The sequence below is a fragment of the Thamnophis sirtalis genome, unplaced genomic scaffold (genome assembly GCF_051295495.1).
Source record: "Thamnophis sirtalis isolate CommonGarterSnake01/CBP01778 unplaced genomic scaffold, rThaSir2_p1.2 scaffold_1, whole genome shotgun sequence".
Classification (NCBI taxonomy): domain Eukaryota; kingdom Metazoa; phylum Chordata; class Lepidosauria; order Squamata; family Natricidae; genus Thamnophis; species Thamnophis sirtalis.
Genome location: NW_028261381.1, coordinates 89,382,198 through 89,408,323, shown reverse-complemented (window position 1 = coordinate 89,408,323; position 26,126 = coordinate 89,382,198). Strand labels below are relative to the sequence as shown.

At 35.9% G+C, this 26,126-nt stretch overlaps 1 protein-coding gene across 2 annotated transcripts in view; it reads right to left on the bottom strand.

The window, feature by feature from the left end:
- Positions 1-2,081: 2,081 nt before the first annotated feature.
- The window catches only part of DCDC1 (doublecortin domain containing 1), a 265,682-nt gene continuing 241,637 nt past the window's right edge, over positions 2,082-26,126 (bottom strand). Inside the window, exons 31-40 of one of the 2 annotated variants that reach the window (XM_087718678.1) lie at positions 23,955-24,158; positions 22,124-22,331; positions 15,607-15,738; positions 14,914-15,015; positions 12,760-12,896; positions 10,125-10,304; positions 7,670-7,820; positions 7,194-7,303; positions 3,891-3,977; positions 2,082-2,613 (exon numbers count right to left, since the gene is read on the bottom strand). In XM_087718678.1, the coding sequence (XP_087574804.1) occupies positions 3,891-3,977; positions 7,194-7,303; positions 7,670-7,820; positions 10,125-10,304; positions 12,760-12,896; positions 14,914-15,015; positions 15,607-15,738; positions 22,124-22,331; positions 23,955-24,158 (1,311 nt within the window). In that variant the 3' untranslated portion in view covers positions 2,082-2,613. Of the gene's footprint in view, positions 2,614-3,890; positions 3,978-7,193; positions 7,304-7,669; positions 7,821-10,124; positions 10,305-12,757; positions 12,897-14,913; positions 15,016-15,606; positions 15,739-22,123; positions 22,332-23,954; positions 24,159-26,126 lie in introns of those variants that run through there. The other variant, XM_087718686.1, reaches the window with a different exon arrangement.

Below are 26,126 nucleotides of genomic sequence, written 5' to 3'. Positions count from 1 at the left end.
TGAGAAAACCCATCAACATAAAAGTCAATAGTAATAATATTAAATAAAAGAACCTATTTTGTGGTAACCACTTCATTTAAAATATTTTGTTGAGCAAAAAAGAACTTAATTTTGCATATCTTAGGACTCTGCTTCCAATTCATATTGCAACATCATTGTCCACAGTTTTTCATACTTTTTGTCCTTGCAAATTGTCCCTGCTTTCACAACCTGTAGACTGCATTAATGCCTTTTGATCTTTCAAGTTCTTACCTCTTTCGTTTTGAGGATTATTGTGAACTCTTTCCAACATGGCTTTCTTGACTTTTCCTTTCTCTCAAAACCATTGTTATTTGATCCCTATTCATTCTCTTTGTGTAACCAAATCACCTCAATTTTTATTTAATACTAGTCTTTCACTTTGGTACTCAATCAGCATTCATTCAGCACCCAGACTTTGTACTTCAAACAAACTCTTCTCAGGGACTAGAAAGAATACAAGCTTTGTGGTTGATATGATGTGAATAAAGACCAAATAAGCAATTCTCCATGTTGTGAGGCAAAGCATGATTTATGATTTAATCCATATTAATAAACTATGCTTATTCTTGTCTTGCAAGTCAGGAAGTCCCTTCCTAGGCGACCTATCAGAGGACAGATTCAGTTAGGCAAACCAATGGAACCTTCAGAAATTAATTTTTTATCAGAAGCAGAAGTGGACTTTGGCGAGTCATATGATTTATAAGACTGACTACTCTAGGCCTGAGTTTGATATAGAGGCCAAAACACCATGCAGAATGAGAGAGTCCACGGCTAGCAAGATTGTGTACATTTGAGAACTGGAGCTCTTCTGTAGTAAGCAATGGCAAAAATGTAAGGCTGTATACATGAGGCTGTTTTCTGTTAACAATCTTATATTGCCACTGGATAGGGTGAAATCAACTTACCTTTGCTACCAGTTCGGTAGCAATGTGAGCAAGCTTGCGCGCATGCTCGCTTCACTTGCTTGTGCCAGCTCAGGACCTTCCATACATGCGCAAAGCATCAAAACTGGTCAGAACCGGTAGCATTTAACCCCTGGCACTGGAAAATGGTGTCTGTTCTGGATCTTCCATTTAGTCAATCTCAGAAATGATGTCTCTTTCCTAATTCCTATTCACTTTACTGCTGGTTCTTCACTCCTGACTCTTGGAATAATTTTAGGTTCTGCTAAAGGAATTAATGGAATTGAACTTGGCTTGTTGTTTACCTTTATTTCTTACTGATATCTTGGCTTTTGACTCAAGGATTGAGCTTGGACTATGCTTTTAGATCCAGAGTCAGTCTTTGTTCAATGAATTAACTTGGAGCTGTTTACTGACTCCTGTTATAAATGCTTGACTTTCAGCTTTGGGGACCCTCTAACCATATACTAGCCAAATTAAAATGCAAAGAGTGATCAGAAACAATATATTATATCCAATCCACTAAAATATCTTGTCCTTGCTCCTCCAACAATCTTAATAAATATGCATTCTATATGCGAAGAGAAATATGGAACCATGCTAACATTTTGCCGTCCCCATTAGAGGATAGCGATCTGCAGAAGAGTGCTTCATCTATTCGTGAAAACTGCACACAAAATCCTGAAAATCACAACTTTAAATCATGCAGAGAAGCAGGGATAGACTGCATGATAGAAGTGAAAGCAGTTGACACATTTCTATTGGGTTCTCCTTCTTTATTGGGAGACCTTGCAGGCCTTAAGAAAGCCTAAAGAGAGTAAATGGTAATCAGCAAAGTAATGTCATCCCATGTATAGAATGCTTTGAGACAATCTAAATGTATTTTCAGTGAGAGTTCTCAAGTAGAAGAAAATTCCTTAGAACAAGTGAGTGTAAAAAGAATGAAAACAGTGACTGCTAGGAAATATTTTCATTATTTAAGCATTCAAACAGTAGAAGATTAATACATGTTTTTTTTCTTTACAAAGGCAAAATAAATTTGTAATAATATTTTAGAGATTTAATGTTTGAAATAGTTTCCGTTTTGTTAATTACTTTAAAGTTCCTGAAGATGTCTAATCTGAGAAAGGTAAAAACAAAAGCATGTCACAACTGCAGTATTTTTGGAGAGCGTATGAATTTATTAGCTTTAAACATAAAGAAAAACAAGAGTTCAGAGGAAGAAGAAATAGAGAAATGCTTATCTATGGAACAAAGCAAAACATTTTACTCAAAACATTCTTCTTGGCTAGGCATTATATACTATGATACATGTGCACCCAGGCACACGCCTTCATTGACTTATTACTGAAGATTCCTACAGTGCATAACCTTTTTAAGATACACAATAACATTATAGAATGAAGAATGGGCAATTAAAATTAGTGTGAATTATTAAAACATTGACATTCCTTTTCCTTAGTAGTAATTTTATTGCATTTAATCCTAAAATAGAGATCTACTTTACCCTATTTGGTTCAATTCAATGTATGCAATATTCTTACAGTTTTAGATAGGAAACTGCTAGATATTTAGCAGTTGGCACATTGATGAAGGCACATTGTAATCTGATCACAGCTCTACTGGAAATATTCTTGCTTCCTTCCCATTCTACAGATAATGTGGAGCTTGATGTTATCATGGTAGGAAACTGCAACAAAGAAGGTAGACCTGAAGTACACTTATTTCCAAATAATCCTTCAAATTTCTTACCCACAAGTTTTGAGGTAAAATAATATCCAAATATCTTCTGCACGAGAAGATATTAGGTATGTTCCATAATATCTATATTTTACATTAATATCCGCTTTCACTACAGCATTTGAAATTTCCTAGTTGGTTTAGCCGAGTCTGACAGATGGAGTGTAATAAACATATATTCACTTCAGTTGCAGTCCTATTCACTTCCATGGGAACATGCTTCACTGAACTGAATGGAATTTATTTCTCAGAAAACACAGCTTTAAAAAGGATTAGACACATTCATAAAAAAACCTTATCAATAGTGATTAATCTTGATATGTAGAAGGAGACTCAATCTTCAGAAGCATATGCTTTTGAATATAGATTAAAGGCAAATACAGAGAGAAAGCATTTGTCTTCCTTCCCTGTTTCTTCATTTCCTGGAACACTTGGAAGCCATTAATACAGACAAGCTTCTAGGTTAAATTATTATTTTTTATCTGATTGGATAAATGTTCTAATAAAATGTAACACCATTAGATATTCTACTGCAGCATTTTAAAACATTTTACAGGCAATATGTACTGGTAGTCTTGATAGGCAACATGTAGCCATAGTTGGCAATCAACAGTGATTGAGATACGGTTTTCTTATTGATAAACAGTATTTGACATATTAACTGAGAGTTCCATCCCATTTCTATAATGATTTACAGTTGTTTATTAATTTAAAGCCATTTCCTTGCTAGTAATTTTTAGCATCTTCAAGTGTTGTTCAACTATTGTTGTGCCAATAAAACAGTAATGAGATTAGGTCTTAAATTGCTGGACAATGCTAGAAAATATCATAAATTGCTAGGGAGGAAGAGGGCTTAATGGTATCTTGATTCTGTATATTGTATCAAAGAAATAGGTAGTTACTATCCATATGATAAAATAAGTCCAATTATCTGCAAAATAAAGGATGCAGTAATTCTTCTAGGACAGAATGTTTCTCTCCTGGAAACATTCACTTGTGATTTAATGACAAAATTATTGGCTTCCTCCAATAATTATGGAATCCTATGGTCAATCACCACCACCATTTTATGTTATGTGGGAAGGGAAATAGATATTTCTGCTTAGTGATTTTTTCTTTCTCTGTGGGAGTGCTTTACTTGTGGATTTCTTCATGATCCTTTGCTGAAGTGAGTTAGTTAGAAAGACTGGATTTCTTTCTCTTTTTTAACTTCAGGAAAACACTTACCTAGTCATTGACATCTTCATAAGGTCTGTCATTGGTGTCTTCATAAGGTCTTCCAGTAAGAGCCAAAAGAGAGCTATTCGTGTTGAGCTGTGTATAACAATATGACAAAATAATTAATATTATTGCATTTCTTACATTACTTCATATATTCATAATTTTGTTAAGACTTCAAAATCAAAATATTCAAAACAATATTTTGCCTAACAAATTTTGCTTATAATTTTTTCCTTTATTTTTTTTCTAACAATTTTTTGGGGAGAAAACTACATTTGGTTACCTTATTTAATTATTTGTTTCAAAGATGTTGCCCTTTTTCTCTAAAAGAGTCCTTAATGTTACTTACAAAGTACAATATTTTTTTAAAAAAGAAACTTGATGTTCTCAAACCATTTTAAAAGCCCTAGTTTGACAACTACAATAATAAATGTATCATAAATTGCATACATTTAGATTAGTAACCACAAGAAACTTCAGTTTTTAATCCTGGCTAATATCACAGTTTGTCCTGAGCACAAGAAACATATGCAAAAAACTCAACACCTCAAAATTCAACCTGTTATTTAGGCATAAGGGAAATAAGGAGTTCAAGTTATCATGGACTGTTTAAATAATGGACAAAGCTTTGCTATTGTCAAATTTCTTTCTGATTTTAAAACTACTTGTTACACACACACACACACACACACACACACACACAATATATATATATATATATATATATATATATATATATATATATATATATATATATATATATATATATATATATATATATATATATATATATATATATATATATATATATATATATTAGAAGGAAGCTTTCTTGGATTATTATTTCAACGTTTTGTTAATGGATCAGATCCAGATAGTCACTAGGAGTCAACACTCACTCAAAGACACATACACAAATACAAAAGACAGAAGGGTTTTCCCCCTTAATTTGGGGCATCAGTAAAAATAGATATTCAATGTATTTGACAGCACTAATCTGGACTTTAACTAGCAATGCAATTCTAGTATGCCTACTCTGAAGTAAATTGAGTTTCATAGGCTCCAGTTTTGAATTCCAAAATAATTCCAAAATAATCTTTGAATTAAACAAATTTTAGGAGTATATATAGCAGTGATGTAAATATCACATTTTTTAAATATTAAACTCATGCTTCATTTGCCCTTACAATATTTTTCAAAGAGCTAATGATTTGTTTTATCATCATCTATCAGAGCTTTTTAAAAATGAATATAAAATGTTCTATGAATCAGTCATCATTCATAGCTGTTAAGAGGTCCTAAAATATATTTATTTATGACTCACAGCAAAACCATTGAATCGACCTCTTATCTATCTATTTAAATTATTTAGATTATACTATTGATAAACTATTCAGTTTATAGAAAAGCAAGTTTAACATGGCTTTCAAGGAAGAATACTATAGACTGAAGTTCAGATATACTTTATACAGTGTAGAATTGTAGCAAAAGTTTATTTAACTTTTGGGTAAGAGTTAACTGCAAAGAAGGAAGTGAATATTTTTTTTTAAAAAAGAGCCAGTTTGGTTTAGTGGTTAAGGCAGCAGGGTACAAAGTGGGAGTTCAAGTCCCACCTTAGCATGAAAGCCAACTGGGTGATTTGGGGCCGGTCAGTCAGTTTCTCTCTCTCTCTCTCAACTCTAACCCTCCCAAGGCTGTTGTTGTGGGGAAAATAGGGGAAAGAAGGTTGTTGGACACAATTGCTGCCTTGAATTATTTGTAAAAATAATAAAGGTGGGATACAAAAAAATAAATAAAGATTTGCAAATATTTTTCTGCTGCTCATAGGTTACTAACTGTAATTTGTTATAAATTAAATACAGTTACAGCGAATAACTGAGATTTGTCTTTGTGTCCAAAGAGTTTCTATCTTTATAATCACGTTTCTTTTAAAATAAGAACCAAACTAAATACCTTGGTCAAACTACTATCTCCTGCCATCCATTTAGGAATAGTTAACTTTAAACTTCAGTGACTGAAGTTATATTTACTATCATCTGTGTGTGTGTGTGTGTGTGTGTGTGTGTGTGTGTGTGTGTGTGTGTGTGTGTGCGCGCGCGCCCGCGCATGTATATATAAGTAAACATGTCTTAAAGGTATTCTAGAAATTAAGTCCCTATTGCTGAATCACTCTTGATGAGATTTTGCTCTCACCCAAAACACATAATGGGAATCTTTAATCAGGTCATCACAGAGCTGCCTGCAGCAACTGTTCTAAACGATGCTTCTTTTATGGCTTTTCTACAACAGGAGGCAAGCAGGAGAATTAATGGGATATTCCGTATAAGTAAGCTTTCCCTGCTTCTAAATTTATGCACATACTATAGGCATTTAATCTAACTGGTCTCTTGGTTCAACCAAACAGTTGCAGTGACATATGGACAGTGAGAAATGTGGAAATAGTTAGCATATATTACCGGCATGTGATTAACATGGAAAGTATATTTGATGTTCACGTGGACGCACAATGTATAGCTACCCAAACCATTTTAGTGAGGCATTGTCCACAACTAAATGCCGACTTGGGTTGGAAAAAAAAATCTGGATTAAATAATTCCAATAAAATTGTAGAGCACAAATAGGATTTTGCTGGTTCTTGTACTTCTATTTATTTTTAAAATACCTGAAGCCTGCTTCCATAATCAGCTAGCAAAAAACCTGGCTCCAGAAATGGCACTAGCTCATATTCCCTCATATTTCAGTATGTTACATATTGTTAAACATTACTGAAGGAATTATAAAAACAAGTTAAGGAAATTCATTTCATTTATTTATTCAATTGATATGGCCACAAACCTCAAGTACATGATTCTATGCAGCTCACAACATTAAAACAAATGGAAATATATAAAATACTAAATTATTTATGGTGGTGAATCATAGCATAGCCAAGAAATGGACTCCATCCCATATTGGGGTCTACGCTCAAAGCCTTACAGAAAGCTAGCAGGAAGGGGGTCAATGTAATCTCCTGGAGGCATGATGTTCCAGAAGACAAGGTCCATGACAGAAAAGGGTCTCCTTTGGAGCCCCACCACCAGCATTCTTTGCTTAAATCAATTTTATACTGAATTAAGTTAGGGTACATTTGAATCTGAAATGCTCTTACCAAAAGTTTCCTTGTCATGATGATGGCTATGGGTTCTGAGCCCTAACAGAAGCCACCTAACAATTAAAACTTACCTCACAAGAGCAGCAGGAAAAAATAATGTATAACTAATGATGTAGCATATAATATTATTACTGATTTACAATGTATTGTGATACAACCTTATCTATAACTTTTGTTGATGGCAAAACAACAATGTTGGTAGATTCTGGACCTTGCTGCTTCCGGATTCTTGCATAATGAGCTCTAATTTCTATTTCATGCTTTACAGCTGAGAAAAACAGAATGATATTTTAGGAATGAAACTGATTTCTATAATTCTGTCTTAAAACATGAACAAGTATAGTTAATTTTAATTTAAGGTTATTTTATAGAATAAGACCATTTGTTTGTCTCCTGTAAACTTGAGCATTATTCAGAAACCTGCCACTTAAATTTCCAGCAGCCAAACCAGATTCAGACATGGCTTTTAGGTAAAGAGAAGGAATACCACATTATGAGCAGTGCTCCTATCCATAAATATGATATGCCAACCCATGTTTAAAAATTACAAGTAATCTCATGATTGTGACACTTTTAAATATGTAGAAGATTGCAAAGAAATTCCTAAGATCCTTTTAACATTTAAGTAGACTACCTTTTTGACTCATAAAGGCATGTCCTGTAGAAACACAAACAATCATGTCTCTTTCTATTTCTTCCCATGATTGCAGCTGCTGTCCATCAAGTGTATATAGTATATTTGCAGGCTGTGACATTTTTAGATGAGTTGTACAACTGTCAAGTAGCTGAAATATTAAAACTGCATTACTATTCAGAAGTCTCTTTGACAGTAAGTCAGAATGTACAGTTTTCAAACTATCAGCCAAAGCAGAGACATCCCTGCTGTAGAACATTTATACATAATTAGTTGAACAATCGGTGATTTCTTTTTAGCCATGACTTACAACTAAGTTAAAACAAATACATTCGTACCAAATAATCAAGATTATACTTGGACATTATAGCAAACCAAAGAGAAAAATAAGGACTGCTTGCACAAACAAGGATGGAGAGGTATACGGGTAGTCCTTGACTTACAACTACAATTGACTTACGACCAAAATTTATATTGCTAAATGAAACATTTGTTCAGTGAATTTTGCCCCATTTCATGACTTTTCTTGTTACAGTTATTAATCAAATCACTGCAATTATTAAGTTAGTAACATGGTTGCTAAATAAATCTGGCTTCCCTATTGATTCTACTTGTCAGAGGGTCGCAAAAGGTGATTACATGATCTCGCGACATGCAACTGTCATATGTATGAGTCAGTTGCCAAGCATCCAAAATTTGATTATGTGATCATGGGGATGCAGCAACAGTCATAAGTGTGAAAAATGGTCATGTCACTTTTTTCAGTGCCGTTGTAACTTTGAACGGTCACTAAATGAACTGTTGTAAGTTGAGAACTACCTGAAATGAAAGGTGTTGGTGTTAACTAGTCATGGATAGTGTTCCTTTCTCTTGGATCCTTCTTTTAAATTTTTCTCTTTAATACTTAATCTTTTGCTTTGCATAAGATTATGCTTCTGCTTAAAGGAACACGATGGCTAGCATAGTTAGGATGCTGGGTGGAAGTTAACAGGTCCATGTTCGAGACATGACTGCTGCCATGGGGTAGAGTGAGCTCCCATTCTTTGCTTCAACTTCTGTCAGGGACTGAAATGAATCCCCAAGTGTGTGTCCCCCGGGCAATGGTATGTCACTGGCTAATTGTTTCAACCCAGAAGCACCTTGCTGCTTCTGATCCAGCTGCAATATGATGCTTTTGTTTACATCAAAAAGAAGTGAGAATATAAGCATTTATGTATTTGCATATTAGTGTGTATATGGGACCATGCAGTGCTTTGGATTAAAATACAGAAGTGCAAACAGTGCTTGTTTACAAGCCATTAAAGCCGCCATGTCTATTGTCAGAATTTCATGCCATGAAATTTATACTGCAAGGAACAACTGACCTGGAATTCTTCACAATCAAAACTAATTTGTTATTCCAAATTCCCTTTAAAATACTCTTTTGTTCTTACAATATGATACATATTGTATCAATATGATATTACAATACAATATATAAGGTTGATCAAGTGTTTGATTCCTTTTTATTTCTGTCTTAAGGAGACATTAGACTGTATTCATGTGGACAGTGTAAGAAATACAGAGAATGATCTAAATTGACAGAGTAATTTCAAGTATAGTATATAATTATAGAACTTATACAACAAGTTGTATAGGTATTCCTTGGCTTATGACCACAACCGAGCCCAAAATTACCATTTCTAAGGAAAACAGTTAAGTGAGTTTTGCCCCATTTTACAACCTTTCTTGCCACAATTGTTAAGTGAATCACTGCCATTGTTAAGTTAGTATCACAGACGCTAAATGACTTTGCTTGTCAAAGGGTGACAAAAGGTGATCACATGACCCTGGGACACTGCAACCATCATAAATACATGCTAGTTGCCAAGCACCTGCATTTTGATCACATGACCATGGGGATGCTGCAATAGTTGTAAGTCTGAAAAATGGTCATAAGCCATGCAAAGGTGCTTTTCAAAAGGCAACGACTTTCTTGTCAATCAAGTCCAGTTGCCTTTTGAAAAGCAACTTTGGGGCAACCATGACCCGGATGATTGAGAATATCCATAGATATTGTCATACATCCTCTATTTCAGTGCCATAACTTCAAATGGTCACCAACTAAGTGGTTCTAAGTCGAGGACTACTAGTATACAATTGTATAAGGACAGACATCAGTACAGAAATTTCATAAGTTGATGAAATATATTCCTCAGTGTCTAATCAGCATGATCAAAGTCAGGAGTTTGTTATTCTGCATCCAGTGGAGTGCTATATATCTCCAACCTTTGTTTTAAGCAAAATAAACACACTGATGTAGCAAGCATGATAAGGTTAACTTGGAAGCAACTGATGTATATTTGCCACTATGAAGTAGCAGTTAAGATGTTTTTTGTTCTTTGAAACTTAAAGGAGCAATCCTCAATATTTATTTCCTTACTTTGTTTATTTAAAGAAAAGTTATGCTCTTTACCTCTGTCATTGATTTTCCCCACGCATGTGCTCCCTTGTCAGGTATATTTCCATTTGGGTAAGCCCACACTCTTTTGGTTGTGGGCTGCTTGTAGAGACCCTTGTCATTTTTGGCAAGTAATTTAGGAGAAAAGGGAGAACTTCTTTGGAAATGCAGTGCTTCAAGCTCTGAGAGGTGCATCTAGGGTGAAACATAATCAAAGCCATGGAGTTAGAATTAATGTCTGACTCTGTATGGTAGTTTATAATTTGCAAAGCCACGTGGAATGAATATAATGCAACAAAAAGTATGTTACATTAGAATTATGAACACTGATATTTAACCTTGCAAGAGCGATTTAAGGCATTGTTTCAATTTTTGGATAAGAAGTAGCTCTGAATACTTTTTATTCCCTGAAGCCATACAGGAATTGGATCTTCCAGTGAAGACCTGAAGGCAAATGTGTGTCAGGGAAAAGAAATCTGGAGCCATGACATCTGCAGCAAACCAAGATTTCATCAAAATGTGTACCTGCAACAATGCAACACGAATACAAAAAAGATGGGGGTTTCATCATGACACCACTACATATGTATCAGAGGTGGTATTCAGCATGTTCTGACCAGTTCTGTAGAACCGGTAGTGGAAATTTTGAGTAATTCGGAGAATCGGAAAATACCACGTTTGCCTGTCCCTGTCCCCATCTATTCTCTGCCTCCCGAGTCCCAGCTGATTGGGGGGAAATGGGGATTTTTCAGTAACCTTCCCCTGCCCACCAAGTCATGTCCACAGAACCGGTAGTAACCGGAACCTCAGCTCTCGCCTTTTTCCTTTTACATTTTTTTTTCTTTTCATGATGACAGGCAAGAGCAGAGTTGAAATCCTCTCTGAAACAGCTGGAAAAGGTACGTGTGGGTTAGAGGGAGGGGGAGGAATTGAAACTTCATCCTCCTGGTGCGGGGCTTTGGGCGAAGGTTGGAGGGAAATGCTCTCCCTCCCCAAGTGTAGTTTGATTGCAGACAGAGCCACGTTGTCTTTTCAAACCTGTAATCAGTGAAGCTGGACTGGATCCTTCCAGAGCTGGGGGAAAGTGTGTGTGCTCCAGTATGGCTCTTTGACTGGCTTCCTGCCTCCTTCTGTGGTCTCCCTGACTCCCTCCAATCCAACTGTGTGTGTGTGTCTGTGTGTGTGTGTGTTTGTTTGAGAGGGTGGGGAGGAAGAGAGGAAGGAGGGGAAGGGAGAAGAAAAAGAAAAAGAAAGAAGGAAACTTATTTTGCAAAGGAGAAAAAAAATTCTGTCGCTTTAAATCAGAACTGAGCATACCTGGCTGTGGAATTCTGGGAGTTGAAGTCCACAAGTCTAAAAAAATTTGTGTCAGTGCCTCATCAGCTATGAACCTCACCGCATGTCACTGATTGTGTGCATTATGTATATCACCTTTGCTCTCCCGCAGGCTTCAAAGTATGGAAACTAATATGCTGTGCACATTTGAAGGTTCCAGTAAACGACTCCTTAAAGTTATCCTATACATTCTTTAGAGCATTTAGTGAGCATCTGAACAGCCATATTTGTGGATTATGCAGGGTTCTGGACTTTAATACTTTCCATTCTTTCTGATTTTTTAAAAAAAATGTTTTATATTGCTATAAGATATGCATGACATAATATTATTTTGATACTGTGTATTTATACAGTCGATTAGAGATTATTAGCAGTATGATATTTAGATGACCGCCCACACAGACAGGCAAGACACCAGAATATAAACTGCCAGCAATCAGCACTCCTTACTAGGACTGATGATGTTATCTACTTAGGGTAATGAAATGTCTGCAAGAAAACAAAACAAGTTCAGAGAGGAACACGGACCCCTTAATGTTTAAATGACTTAGACATTAAACTCTTTTTGAACCTGTTAGCTCAACAAGATCTGGGTCCTCATCTTCAGAGCATGGAAGAGAGGGGTAGGGCAGTATTTAGCACAACCTTGTCCATGATTGTAGTCTGTTTGGATATACTGTATGTCCCCCTATTTGGCAAGAACTGCCTGGGAGCAAGAAAACATGACAAGGAGCAACTCATGTTTGGTAATTGGTCATGCCCACAATGACAGCCTCTTTCATGCAATCATTTTGTGAGATCACCCACAACTTTCAAATATGCTTATTAACCCAAAAGATTCTTATTAAACAGAATGAAGTTATATTTGTAGTTCTGTACTTTAGAGTGCTCTAAAAATATAGCATACTGTACTGCTCTTTTCCCAATACCTTCACAGTGATTATTTATTAAAGACTTAATGCAAATAGTTTGAAACGCAGTGCTTCCATTTAAAAACTAAAATATATTCTAAGATGATAAAACTGCAGTCTCAGGGGAGACTACCAGATTTCTTTTTCTCAAGAATAATATGTGGATTAAGGGAATGTGAAACATGTAGCTAAAATGTTTAGATAAGAAAGAAGAAAAAAGAATAAGGTTTGCTTCCGAGATCAATCCCACATAATGTAAATTCAACATTCCTCTCTCATTATGACAGGGAGTCATAGTTCAGACAATTTTTTGAGTTAGCAGATCACAAATCTTTTTCTAAATCATTTAGAACTAAAGATTTCATTTCTCAGGAAATTGGGTAGCACAAATTATATATTCACACCTCTGTATGCTGTATAGTTTCCATGAGCTTCATCTCTTCTTGAGTTTCTTCTGTCCAGCCTCCTTCTACTACCACAGGCTGGAAAGGGCTCTTAGTGGGCACCAAATCAGCAGCTTTATATTTTGTTATACGTCGTCCTAAAATAAGAATAGTTTTAGAGGATTTTTTTTTAAAAAAAAATGTAGATGAATTTTAATTCAGTGGAACAAATGGGAATGATCCAATAATTACTATTTTCCTCATTTTCATTTCACATTAACATGTTTGCATTGTATTAGTCCTTAATAACATCTAACTCTATTCTCTGTGGGATCTCTAGTTCCAATTTTGAGGTCCATATTTGCTCTGAGATGTAGAGCTAAAACATTAGTTTAAAAGTCTTGCATATCAGTTATACTGGATAGTCCTTATGTAATAGTAGCAAGAAAAGGATGTGTTTTCAATAATATAATATAATACCGTAAACTTAGAACATTGGCATCATTATTACAAAGGTATGTCAGCTTGAAAAATCTCAAAAATAAGTTTTTGATACATGGACTAATATTAAAAGTTGTTATCTCATGTTAATATTATATTATTGTTATATGTGGTTAATCTTTGGTGAGATTAACAGTCTTTGGGGCTGGTTGGTAGCTCAACAGCTCGAATCCTAACCAAGGACCTAGGAATTGTTAAGGTAACGTCAGAGGATATAAGCTGTTCCAAGTAGGGTGGTTTTTTGTAGAATCAGAATGTTCAAGTGATAAATTTAAATTTTCCAAATAGTGAGGTAGCCATTTAGGTATTGCTTCAAGGGCTCCAATTACAATTGGGACAACACATGATTTCTTTTTCCACAGTCGCTCAACTTCAATTTGCTAGTCCCGGTACTTTGTGATTTTTTCTTGCTGTTTATCTTCAATTCGTGCATCTCCAGGTATTGCAATGTCAATGAACCATACTTTTTTCTTTTCAACTATTCTAATATCAGGTGTGTTGTGGGCCAAGTGCTTGTCAGTCTGAATTCTGAAGTCCCACAAGATCTTGACTTTCTCATTCTCTAAAACCTTCTGACCTGATGTTCCCAGTAATTTTTGCTTTACTCAAATCCAAGCTTTTGGCACAATTTCCAGTGAATGATCTTAGCAACACAGTTATGGCATTGTAGGTAGTCAGTTTGTGAAATTTTGCTGCACCTACTGATCAAGTGGTCGACTGTCTAGTCTTTCACATTACAGAGGCGACATTTGCTATTGGTGGTAACATGCTGAGTTTTTGCCTTCATGCAGTTTGTGGCTAAGGCTTGTTCTTGAGCTGCCAAAATAAAGCCTTCTGTTTCTTTTTTCAGTGCTCCTGATCTTAACCAGTTCCAAGTTAGCTTTTGGTCAGCTTTGCCTTCAATACTTTTCAAGTATTGGCTATGCATAGCTTTGTTTTTCCAATTTTCAGCTCGCTTTACAATTACTTCTTTCTTATATTCAGTTTTTGACTTAGTTGTCTTTAAAAGGCCTCCTTTATTTACTTCCTTAATCCTTGGTTCTTCACTTTTCTGGATGTAATCATTCAAGCTGTGTTTTTCTTCTTCCACAATCTGTTTTACTTGTAGGAGTCCGCGACCACTCTCTGCTCTTGGTAGATATAATCGGTCAACATCACTTTTAGGGTGCAAAGCATGATTCATTGTCATAACCTTCCTTGTTTTTCTGTCCAAACTGTCCAACTCCATTGGGTCCAGTCAATTATTCCTGCAGAGTATCGAATCACAGGTATAGCCCAGGTATTTATCGTTTTTATGATGTTTCCTCCACTCAATTTGGACTTTAATATCTTGCAAATTCGTTGAATGTACTTGGCTGAAGTTAATTCCTTGACTTTATTATACATTACGTTAGAGGCCTCTAAAATCCCCAAGTACTTGTAGCCTTCTTCTGGTTTTACTGCCTTTATCATTTCTTCATTCTTAAGTTCTATTCCATCATCTTCTATGATCTTGCCTGCTTTGGTTGCCATTGTGGCACATTTGTCAATTCCAAAGTGCATACCAATGTCTTGACTAAATTCTTTTGTGCTTTCAATTAATAACTTCAGTTCAGCTGAATTTATTATTATTATTATTATTAATAATAATAATAATATAATTACAATGAAATCAACTTTCACTATAATACTGACCTTGTAGTTGTCTCATTTTATGTTTCATTGCATTAAGGTCTGCCAGAATTTTATCTTTTTCTAGCCACCTCTGTTTTTCTTGCCTTTCTATGTTTTGCAAAGCTGTAATGAAAAAGAATATACATTTTTGGTACAATTTTTTTTCCAAAAATGATTTTGCATCTAAAGGTCTGGAAAGATAATTGGATCAACTTCAGCAAATGCACTTTAAAAATCAGATACTTTTAGCAAACTAAGTAGATTGAACTCTAAACAGGCAATTAAAAAGTAAATGGCTCAAGAAATGTTTTTGTGAAAATGCTCAAGTGCTTAAAACATTCCTTTGTCCAACTTGTACAGAATAATGAAAATTCAGAAAGTCACAAATTCAGTACTATTTAGTACTGCAACTCTATGTGAAAACCGGGATCTTTAAAAATAATAATTTACCCCAAAAAGAGAGTTGCTCTCCACATGACAAAAATAAATAAATAAATAAAAATATTTTGTAATTTTTCCTTTGATAATAATCTACTATTTTGCAAAGTATTTTTAATGCTCTAGAAATGAATTATGTACAAATTTTACATTTTTGAACATTTACATTCTTCACAGAATTATGAAATGAATTTGTAATTTGAAGAAACTTTATCTGCCATTTAAAGGAGACATGTCAAGCTCTAATAATATTTCTATTTTTGTTTAATTACTTACTATCCAAAGGTAGAAAAGGTTCTCCAGTGGAAACCCAGACCTCAAGTGGATTTCTAAGAATGTTGCTGAGCACCGAATGATCAATATCTGATGTTATCACTGATGATGTAAAATTGATGTTCTTATCCTTATCTTGGTAAAGAGAGAAAAGAAAGATTTTATGAAAATTCTTTTTTCATAATTCTGTTTTATTTTACCATTTTCTTAAAGTGTACAATTTTCTAATTTTATACTTATTATGTTATTCATTTATTACTGGTATCAAGTTGATTTTCAGATGTTTGCAATATACAGTATAGACACTTACAGAAATTAATAATAAACTAAAACAATAGGTAAACTGCACTAGCAAATCCATGACAGTAACCCATATTATTAATAAAAATTACCAGGGCACAAATATCCACAGGTAGTGTTCCATCTTCAAAGTCTTCATGAAAGATTCCAATGTGGGAGCAATATGAATCTGTGTGACACTATTCTATGATGTGGGGCCACCATGGAAAAGCATTACTTTAGGGAACCCATCCCTTTTTCTCATGGGCAGGCTTATGGGCAGGCTTACACCCAAATCCTGCCCATCTGGGATAAGCATATCAAATTCAGGTTGTCTATGACCATGCGATTTGGGCATTAAAGATATACACCACAAATATACTGAGTTCCCACAACACTAAGCTTTCAAATGCTAAAAAGTTTTTTTTTTTTTGGCTAAGGAATTAGGAGCAGTGGTGGTGCAGTAGTTAGAATGCAGTATTGCAGGCTGACTCTCCCACAGCCAGTAGTTTGATCCTGACTTGCTCAAGTCTCAAAGATGCTTTGTTCTTCAAAATGCAACTGGACTATTTTTCCTTGAGGAAGATGTTTCACTTCTTATCCAAGAACCTACTTGCACTATTTCATTGCACTAGGTTGCAATATTTCATTCTAAGCACCTTCACTTCAGCATTGTCCAAGCAAAGAGCGGAACAGAATAACAGAGCTAGAAGGAATCTTGGAGGTCTTCAGGTCCAACCCTCTGCTTAGGCAGCAAACCCTATACCATGTCAGACAAATGGTTGTCCAATCTTTTTTTAAAAACTTCCAGTGTTGGAGCATTCACAACTTCTGGAGGCAAAGGGTATTCCACTGATTAATTGTTCTAATTGTCAGGACAGTTCTCTTTAGTAGAACTTTAAAACACCATCCAGTTATATTGTTTTGTTTGGCTAAACACTTAATTTCCCAGCACCAGTTCACCCCAACCCCTCTTATGACTATTAGAACAACTATAATAATAGAAGATTTGTCAAGAATTTGACAAATTAACAAAGCTGCTTTTCTCCATTGTTATGTGTGTGTTTCTACATTAAAAATAAAGGGTGAGACTGTGAACTTCAATACTTGTTGCAAATATATATACTTGTTGCAGTAGATATGTGAGGGAGAGATTTTTTTTCCAGAATTTATCAGTTGCCCTACAATTAAGAGTATTCAGACAATCTATACCAGTGGTGGGTTTCAAAGAATTTTAGAACCTATTCTGTAGGTGTGGCCTGTTTTGTGGGAGTGGCTTGGCAGTCATGTGATCAGGTGGGAGTGGCTTGGCAGTCATGGGACTGGGTGGGTGTGGCCAACTTAGAAAACATGGTGAAACTCACTTAACAATGTTTTTGCTTAGCAACCAAAATTTTGGGCTCAGTTATGGTCATAAGTTCCCTCCCTCCCTTCCTTCCTTCCTTTTATCTCTCTCTCCCTTTTTCTTTCATTCTTTTTTTCTTCTCTTTCCCACTTTCTTTTTCTTTCCTTTTTTCTGCCACTCCCAGGATTGCAATGCTGAAGGCTTTGGATTGAGCCTTTTGGGGATGTGTTTCTGGTGCTTTGATCCCTAGTACAGAACAATCGGCAGGAAAAGGGAGTGGATTTTCCTGCAGCCTGTTCTTTCTCCCTTCTCTTTGACAGCTGCCTCATTTCCAATTGGGGGGATCCATGCAGAGGGAGGAAAAACATGGATTCCTCACACACACCCATTGGAAACCAGGCGGCTGTCAAAGTAAGGAGCACGCACCATGTGGGCTTTTCCAACAGCTGAAGAAGGAACAGGAGGGGAGTTTGGCTATTAGAAAAGCCCATCTGGCGTGCACGCCCTTCTCTTTAACAGCCGCCTCGTTTCCAATGGGGGGGGAGGAAATCCATGCAGAGGGAGGAAAAACATGGATTTCTCACACACCCCATTGGAAACCAGGCAACTGTCAAAGAGGGGAGCATGCACCATGTGGGCTTCTCCCAATCCACCACTCCGGTAAAGGAAGTGGGTAGGCGGGGCAAGCCTGGTGCAGAGAGGCAGGGTGAGCGAGTGAACGGCAACTGGGCCAGTGGGGGGGAGCAAGCAAGGGGGCAGGCCAGGGGAGGGAGCGTTCAGGTACGGGGCCTCCGGAAGAACGGGTATGGGAAGACACACTACATTTCACGAATGGATATGGGTGTACCAGTGTGTACTGGCTGAAACCCACCCCTGATCTATACATACTAGCAACTAATTTTCATCTTCTATTACAGGATGATAATCTGTAATTGTGGTTCTCCAAGTTGTCAATTACACATTTGTATATACACAGAAACAGTTTTCGGTGTCTACAGAATCCATTTTGGCACACTGTTATTGCTGAGAAATATATTTGGCAGATAACCCTTGTTCCATGCTACATCTTGATTAATCAAGGCTGCCGCATCAATATACATGGCCAAGATCCTGTTAACATCTAGAGTGTTAAGAAAATGTTCTAACATAGTGGAAATCGCCAGGAAAAAAAGGAGCCAACCAACATTCTGATTTAGATGGGAATCACATATTACCTCCAGGGTCAATGTGTTGCATGAGAGGATATGGAAGTAGTCTGAATTGATCATCTGAGAAGTGCTGTTGAAACCAAATTAAGCAGTAGCTGTCAGTCCAGATAAAGACATTGAATCTGCTGCTAAATCCATTATAAAGAACTTTCAAAGCTCTTTTCTTAAGTCTGCTTAAAGAAGTGCTAGCAGCAGAGCAAAAATGATAGGAAGATGACCTCACCCAAGTATAAAAAACAGAAAGAGCACTCTCACATAAAGCAGTTGCAAAAAGGTGCTGGTTGAGGAAAGGAAAACTGAGGAGAAGCTTAATTTGTTGCTTCTGTCTTCATTGATGATAAGATAGATGTCTATCTTAGGGGTTTTTCTTCCAAGAAGGGTTCAATAAACAGACAGAAGGAGCAAAAATATGAAACAGATGAAATAAAAATAAACAAATAGCTGGACCCAGATGATATACATCTGATGATTGTGAATGTGAGGTTGCTGATCTTCCAATAAAAATATGCAACATAGTTTTAAAATCAGCACCTGTTCCTGAGAATAATCTGAAAATAATCAGTGTAACTAGAGTTGCTTCAAGTTCTAGAATACATAGAAATTTATGTCCCATTAGTTTAATGTCCACTCTAAGTTAAAATGGTACAATGTTTTATTAAAGAATATGATCAAACATACAAATACTTTTCTGAAAAAGAAACTAATAACGACTTCTGCAGCTTCAACTGCAATAATAAACAGGCAAACAATTGATACAAACTCAAGGTAAACTGCTTCAAACTCTTCAAAATATGACTTCAGCAACAGAGTGATCAATGCCTGGAATGCTCTACCGACTCTGTTGTTACATCCTCAAACCCTCACAGCTTCAATCTCAAACTGTCTACCGTGGACTTCATCCCATTCTTAAGAGGTCCGTAAAGGGGGTGTGCATAAGCGCACCAGCATGCCTACATGCAGCATGTCTTACTGTCCCCATTTATCTGTATTTACTTCCTTTGTTCATTTATGTTCAAACCTATACTTTTAATAAGATTTCGGCAACATTACATTTTGTTTCAGTAATCTACATTTTTTAAAATCTAAAAACTCTACTTCAAAAAGTCTTTTACAACTACCTCATCATTTTTTTCATCAACTTAGAGGAAAGCACCTATCATGTCATAGACTGGTAACTGGAAAATGATTAAGAAAGAAAAAAAAAGGTGAATAATTCAATAATTTGTAAACAGGAGAGCTATTTAAAGCAAAGTGTGTCACAGGTTAATTTAAGTAAAAAAAAGTGATACTTTTTAATCAATTAATAAAGAATCTGTATTTAGGGGTACGATGTTCCAATTTATTGATGTCATCAAATTTGTTGAAATACATTTTTTAAAAATGGATGACAAAGAATTTCAAAATGATCTCTATGTGGATTTCAAATGACAAATACCTTTCAATAAAGAAAGTGCAACAGGATGTGCATTGATGCAAAAGAGCAAGTAGAACTTCACATTAGCAAAGCATTCATGAGACCTGAATTGGTTCAAAAAAGAATCCTGGCATTTTTGTGGACAGTTGAGTTATGTACCTGTTACAAAAGGACAAAGTCCATGCTTAGGATAATTAGGAATGGAATTTAAAATAAAACTATCAATTGAGTGATGACTTGATGTGTTATATACCATACCAGGGGTATGTTCCTGACAGTTCTAACCTCTTCTATAGAAGAGGTTCCATAAATCTACAGTGCCATTTAGAACCGGTTCCAGCTCCCTCCCCCCGCCCGTCCGCACATCATCAAGATGAAGAACAAGAGGAGGAATTCTGGGAGTTGAAGTCCACAAGTCTTAAAGCTGTCAAGTTTGAGCACCCCTGGGTTTTTTTCTAAAGGGTTAGGTGTGCAAGGGTCTTGTAACTTGACAGCTTTAAGACTTGTGTGCTTCAAATGCCAGAGTTTCTGAGCCAACATTTTGGTTGCTAAGCAAGAGCGTTGTTAAGTGAGTTTCACCACATTTTACAAGTTGGCCACCTCTACCCCATCACATGGCTGGCAAGCCACTGCACCTGATCACATGGCCGGCAAGCCACTCCCACCCTGTCACATGGCCAGCAAGCCACTCCCACAAAGCAGGCCATACCTACAGAAGAGGTTCTAAAAAAATTTGAAACCCACCACTGGTTCTGGCCACCACATTTTAAAAAATGATGTTACTGTAAAGAAGTGAAGAAGGTACAGAGAAGGTCACTCAAAATGGTTAAAGACCTGTTGTGACTCAGCAGTTATGCTGAGAGCTTTTTCAGGATACAAAATTCAGTGTGGGGATTCAGCAGTTCTGCTGAGTTTTTTTTCAGCATACAAAATTCAGTGTGGTGATTCAGCAGTTCTGCTGAGAGCTTTTTCAGGATCAAGATTCATTATGCAGCTGGGGGCGGGTTTGAGGCAGGTTTGGAGATAAAAGGAGGGAGGCTGCCACGCCCCAGTTGCTGGAGTCAACATACGTTCCTTCGTTCCTTTGTGTGTTCCGTGTCAATACAATATTGCTTGCTTATTACTCGTGATTTGCCTGTTACATTTGGAGAAATGTTTTGGTGTTTTCATGTAAATCTGATCTGTGAAGACTGCGAAAGAACTGCCAAGTTTGTAAGAGCTTTTGTTTTTGAATTCTTATCGGAGAGTTTTGTTTATGTTATTTTCTGGGCTCGGAGCCAGTTTGAACTGAAAAACTGATAAAGAGTCCTCTTAAGTTTTGTCTGCCTGCGTTTGTTAATGAGCCGTGCAAGGGTGGGTCAGAACAGAGACCTATAATATTTTCTCTGAAAATATTCTACAACATCTTCAACATTTTTCTATTTAGCATAAAAGTAGGTGAGGAAAGATCTACTTTTTTATAGATCTATAAAATCATACATTAAAAACTAGATGATTCAAAATCAATTAAAAAGAGGAATGTCTTTGCACAGCAAATAGCTAATGTGGAATTTGCTGCCATCAGATGTGACAAAGGCTACCAATTCAGTGGTGTTATAAAAGGAGACCGGAAGAGCAAGATAAAAACAGATTCTTGTCTTAGTGGGTATTTACAAGGCTGAAATTATGGACTGTATATTTTAAATATGAGCTGCTGGAAAGCAACAGTACAGGAGGATTCCTGCCCTCCTGTCTGTCTTTATGAGCTTTGTGAATGCATATGGTTGACCACCAATCTATACAGAATATGGAATTAAATGAGCTATTTGCCTAAACCAATAAAATAAAATCCAAGTAAATAAAACAGCAAAAAATCCACACCCACCAATATCATTCTGCTCTAGAGGATTCTTGAACAGGACTCTAAGTAGCAAAAGAACCCACACATCTAATGAAGATGTCAAAGAATCAAGTAGAAGTCTGTTTATATATAAGCTGAAATATAGGCAAAACCTTTGGTCCATTTACTTGCATAAACTATCCTTTTTGCACAATACAAAACTGCACAATATATCTAAAAATAGAAGAGTAAAGATACACCGTGAAAACGCATAAACATCTAAAACTAAACCAAAGCAAACCAACAATAATTTTAAAAAAATTAGAGACTTTGGGGCAGTAGCTCAGAAAACTGTTCCATGTGTCTTTTCTCCCAAAAAGATTCATTTTGCTGGTTAAAGTATATATCAATTGCATATACTTTTAATAGGCAAGATATGGAAAGTCATACTTTACCTTTCCTCGAAAATACAGATGCGATTTGTTTAAGGCCATCATCAGAAATGGCTTCTTCATCTCTTTCTTCAGTTTCTTGCTTTTTGAGGTAATCATTTACTGCACACAAGACTAAATCCTGCAGTGTGAGGATCAGGGTCCCTTCACTGTTATATAGCTTGCAAGCTGTCCTGCTAAGTTCAAGACGTCTTGTACATAATGAAAGCAACTACATAAAGGAAAATATATGTGTGTATATGTATATATTTCAAATGCATAATTAACAACATATAAAAATAAATTATAATATTGTAATTCTCATTTTGTTATTTTTCTAACAAGGTTGCTATATTAATTTGTATTTCACTATTTCTTTAAGATTCTATAGACCAGTAATGGTGAACCTTTTCAGCATCAAGTGCCCAAACCGGAGCATGCAGGTGGCGGAGCACTGAAACCACCATCTGGCCGGTTTCTGGGGTTTCTGGCCCGTACATGTGTGCTGGACAGCTGGACTTTGCACGGGCCAGAAACTGAAAGATCAGTTGGCCAGCACATGCATGCACACCAGCCAGCTGGTCTTCGGCTTTCCAGCACTCTGGTGCACGTGAAGACCAGCTGGCCAATGTGCATGTGTGCGCAGGAAAGCAGAAGAGCAACTGGTGCCCACTGAGAAAGCTCTGTGTGCCACCTCTGGCATGCACCATAGGTTCACCATCATGGTTATAGACTCAGCCTTTCATCCTTCTGTGGTGGATAAAATGAGGACCCAGATTGTTGGGGGCAATATGCTGAATCTGCAAACTGCTTAGAGAGGGCTTAAAGCACTGTGAAGCGGTATATATGTCTAAGTGCTATTGCTGTATATCAATTTTTGCTTGATTGATTAAATAACCCCTAACATAATTTTCCTTTCCTAAACCTTCATCTGGATTTCCCACTTAACATATAAATCTCTGATTTTCAAGACATGTACTGCCTGCAAATGCTTGTAGGTTCACTAGGTGATCACACTGCATATTTATAATTAAATGTATAAATTCAAGTAATATCATAAGCTTTCAGCACCTTTTTTCATCAAGAGAAACAAGCCCTGTATTTTATTCAGGGAAACATTTGGAAACAAGAGAGGATACTTGTGCAAATTTAAGATTATTAATAATGAAACTCTTAGTAAATTATAGAAATACTACTTTTAATGTGTTGCCTGCAATGAGACGGTTCTTCCTCCTTCCAATGGTCTTTGCTCATGCTAGATCCATAGTAGTTCTTACACATGTTGGATTTGATCTGCATCTTCAGGGCAGACACTTGTAGATTTACAACATTAACACACAATCACACACACACATGTGTGAACTGGTGGCCTAGGGTGGAGCTCTCGCCTCACTATCAGGAGGCTGTGAGTTTGATCCTAGGTGGAGGCAGATATTTCTCGCTCTGGGCACACTGAGAATATATCTCCTGAACAAAACTCCACATTGGCGACAGAAAGGTCATCCGGCCATTAAAACACTCCATTTAGTTGGCCAGACTCCACCACTCAAGGGATTATGGAGTTGTTAAAAGATGATGATGTATGAACTGGTAATATATATATATATATATATATATATATATATATATATATATATATATATATATATATATATATATATATATATATATATATATATATATATATATATATATATATATATATATATATATATATATATATATATATATATATTACACACACACACACACACACACATATATATATAACCTTACAGATTACTAATCTTACTTTGTAATCTTATTTACAAAACTGATCAGGCACACTGTTTCTCTTAGGATTATTGTTACTTACCTTTGGGAATGTGTGAGCAACAATTAGTTGCCCATTTCGGTATCCTTCTCCATTTTTGTATGCAATTATTTTCACTGTTTTTTGGTCTAGAGCTGCAGATATCTTTTCTGAGATGATTTGCAAGGAGGTTTCATTCTTTAAGGATGCTAGAACTTCTTCAAAATAATGCAGGGTGGATTCAGCCTTATCAGAGAATAGTTCAATCTCCACAATAAAACAAAACAAAATGTTACCATTATTTCAGTTTTATTATAATCTTAGTGAGGTTATTTTTTAAAAGATGACCAAACTGAATAATATTTGAATTTCAAACATTATATGACAAACTGGAGAAAATACAAGATAGACAAAAAGAACAGGCAGCTATCCCTTTATAGGTACACCAATTACAGAGGATTTAGAATTGAATAAAAAAAAAACATTGCCAGCAATTATATATTAAAAATGGTTAGATTAACTACCATTGGTACATAACTACAGGGCGGGGCATAACCTTTTCCTAGGGGGTCACAGCAACACTTGTAATAACAACACAAATAATTCATACACCATTCGAAAGCCCATCAAAAACTGAGTTTATTGACACGATTTAATAGTCAGTATGACCACCATTAGCCCTTCCAACAGCATTCAAACGAGGTGGATAAGAACACAACAAATCTTCAAACAGTTCCGTTCGATTTTCCAGATTTTTCAACACAGTTTCCAAATTCATTCTCAAAGTTTCAACCGAATATCGATTTTGACCTTGCTCCTGAATCATCAGAGCTTCCACTTCATCCTTAATCCTTAATTATGGCCCCAATGTTCTCTGCCAGATTGAGATCTGGCGAATTTCCCGGCCAGACGTCATTGCCCCAAAATTCGACATTGTTTTCCTTTAACAATTGCTGAGTCGCATTTGCATTTCCGAATCGAATTTTCCAGCCATTCTTAAAGCAAATTTAACATTTAATAGCTCATTCAATTCAGTTTTTTATGGGCTTTAAAATGAGGTGTTGCGGAAGTTGTAAACTGCTGTCGATCTTGCTGTGACCCCCTAGGAAAAGGTTATGCCCCGCCCTGTACATGATAGATTACGTCAAAAAAACCTAAATAATATGTTAAGACATACTATACGCATCCAAGAAAGTAGTAGAAAATACATTTTTAGCTGATATTTTCCCAAAGGCCATTAAGTAAAACAGGAAGTGAATAGACTGGGTTTTTTTTAATTCAATAGAAACTCCTGAGCTAATGTTAATTGCTAATCTTCCCTGATGTTTAACATTACCCACCCACTCAAATCTTTTACATATTCTCTTTCAAAAGAAAATTGCTTCTACATTATAGTACTCAGATTTCAAATCTTTCTTTCCCAAATAAAATGTATAGCCAGAAAAAACTGCTGACTTTTCTATCATGTACCTAGTGAATATACCCATGGCAATTTCTCAAGGTATATAACTATATCTCAGTTCGATTAGTTCTTATAGCTGCTGAATGGACTATCTTTGTAGCTACTATATTAGTATCTACTGTAGTGGCAATCAGGATTTTCTGCATCTCAAGGGGTTATACTCTTAACTATAGGTCCTTAAAAAAAATAATGGAATGGTAAACTGCAGGGGGAGAGGTTATTTTTTGCTTAACTCAGTTCCCTTCTGAATCATGCTACAATAAACAACAGTCATTTAACACGTGTTTGTGTGTGTGTGTGTGTGTGTGTGTGTGTGTGTGTGTGTGTGTGTGTGTGTGTGTACACAAGCCAAAAGATAATTAGTCACACTTCCTGTTCTTTTACATGAAGAGTAATTCATAATAATTGTGAGGCTGGCCACAATTATTCTCAATTCACAGGTGGAAAGCCATGGTTAAAGTCAGAATTAATCCAAGCATGATTTCAACTCATTTCAGCATTTTCAAAATCAGAGTTAAGCACTATAATTTTTAAAACACTGCTTAATATCAGCATAAATAGCATTATCTTTCCTTTAAAAATATGTGACCATGGTCTAGATTCAAAGGTAGCCCAAAGCAAATAGCCACTACCAAAGCCAGAAAGAAATGGTATTTAATTTTACTTTTTTACATAATGTTGTTCAAATACAAATACTCCACTATTTGAAAACTATATAAAAGATAAAGTTATAAAATGGCCAGTTATTTGGTTATGTCCAATGTATAGCTGTG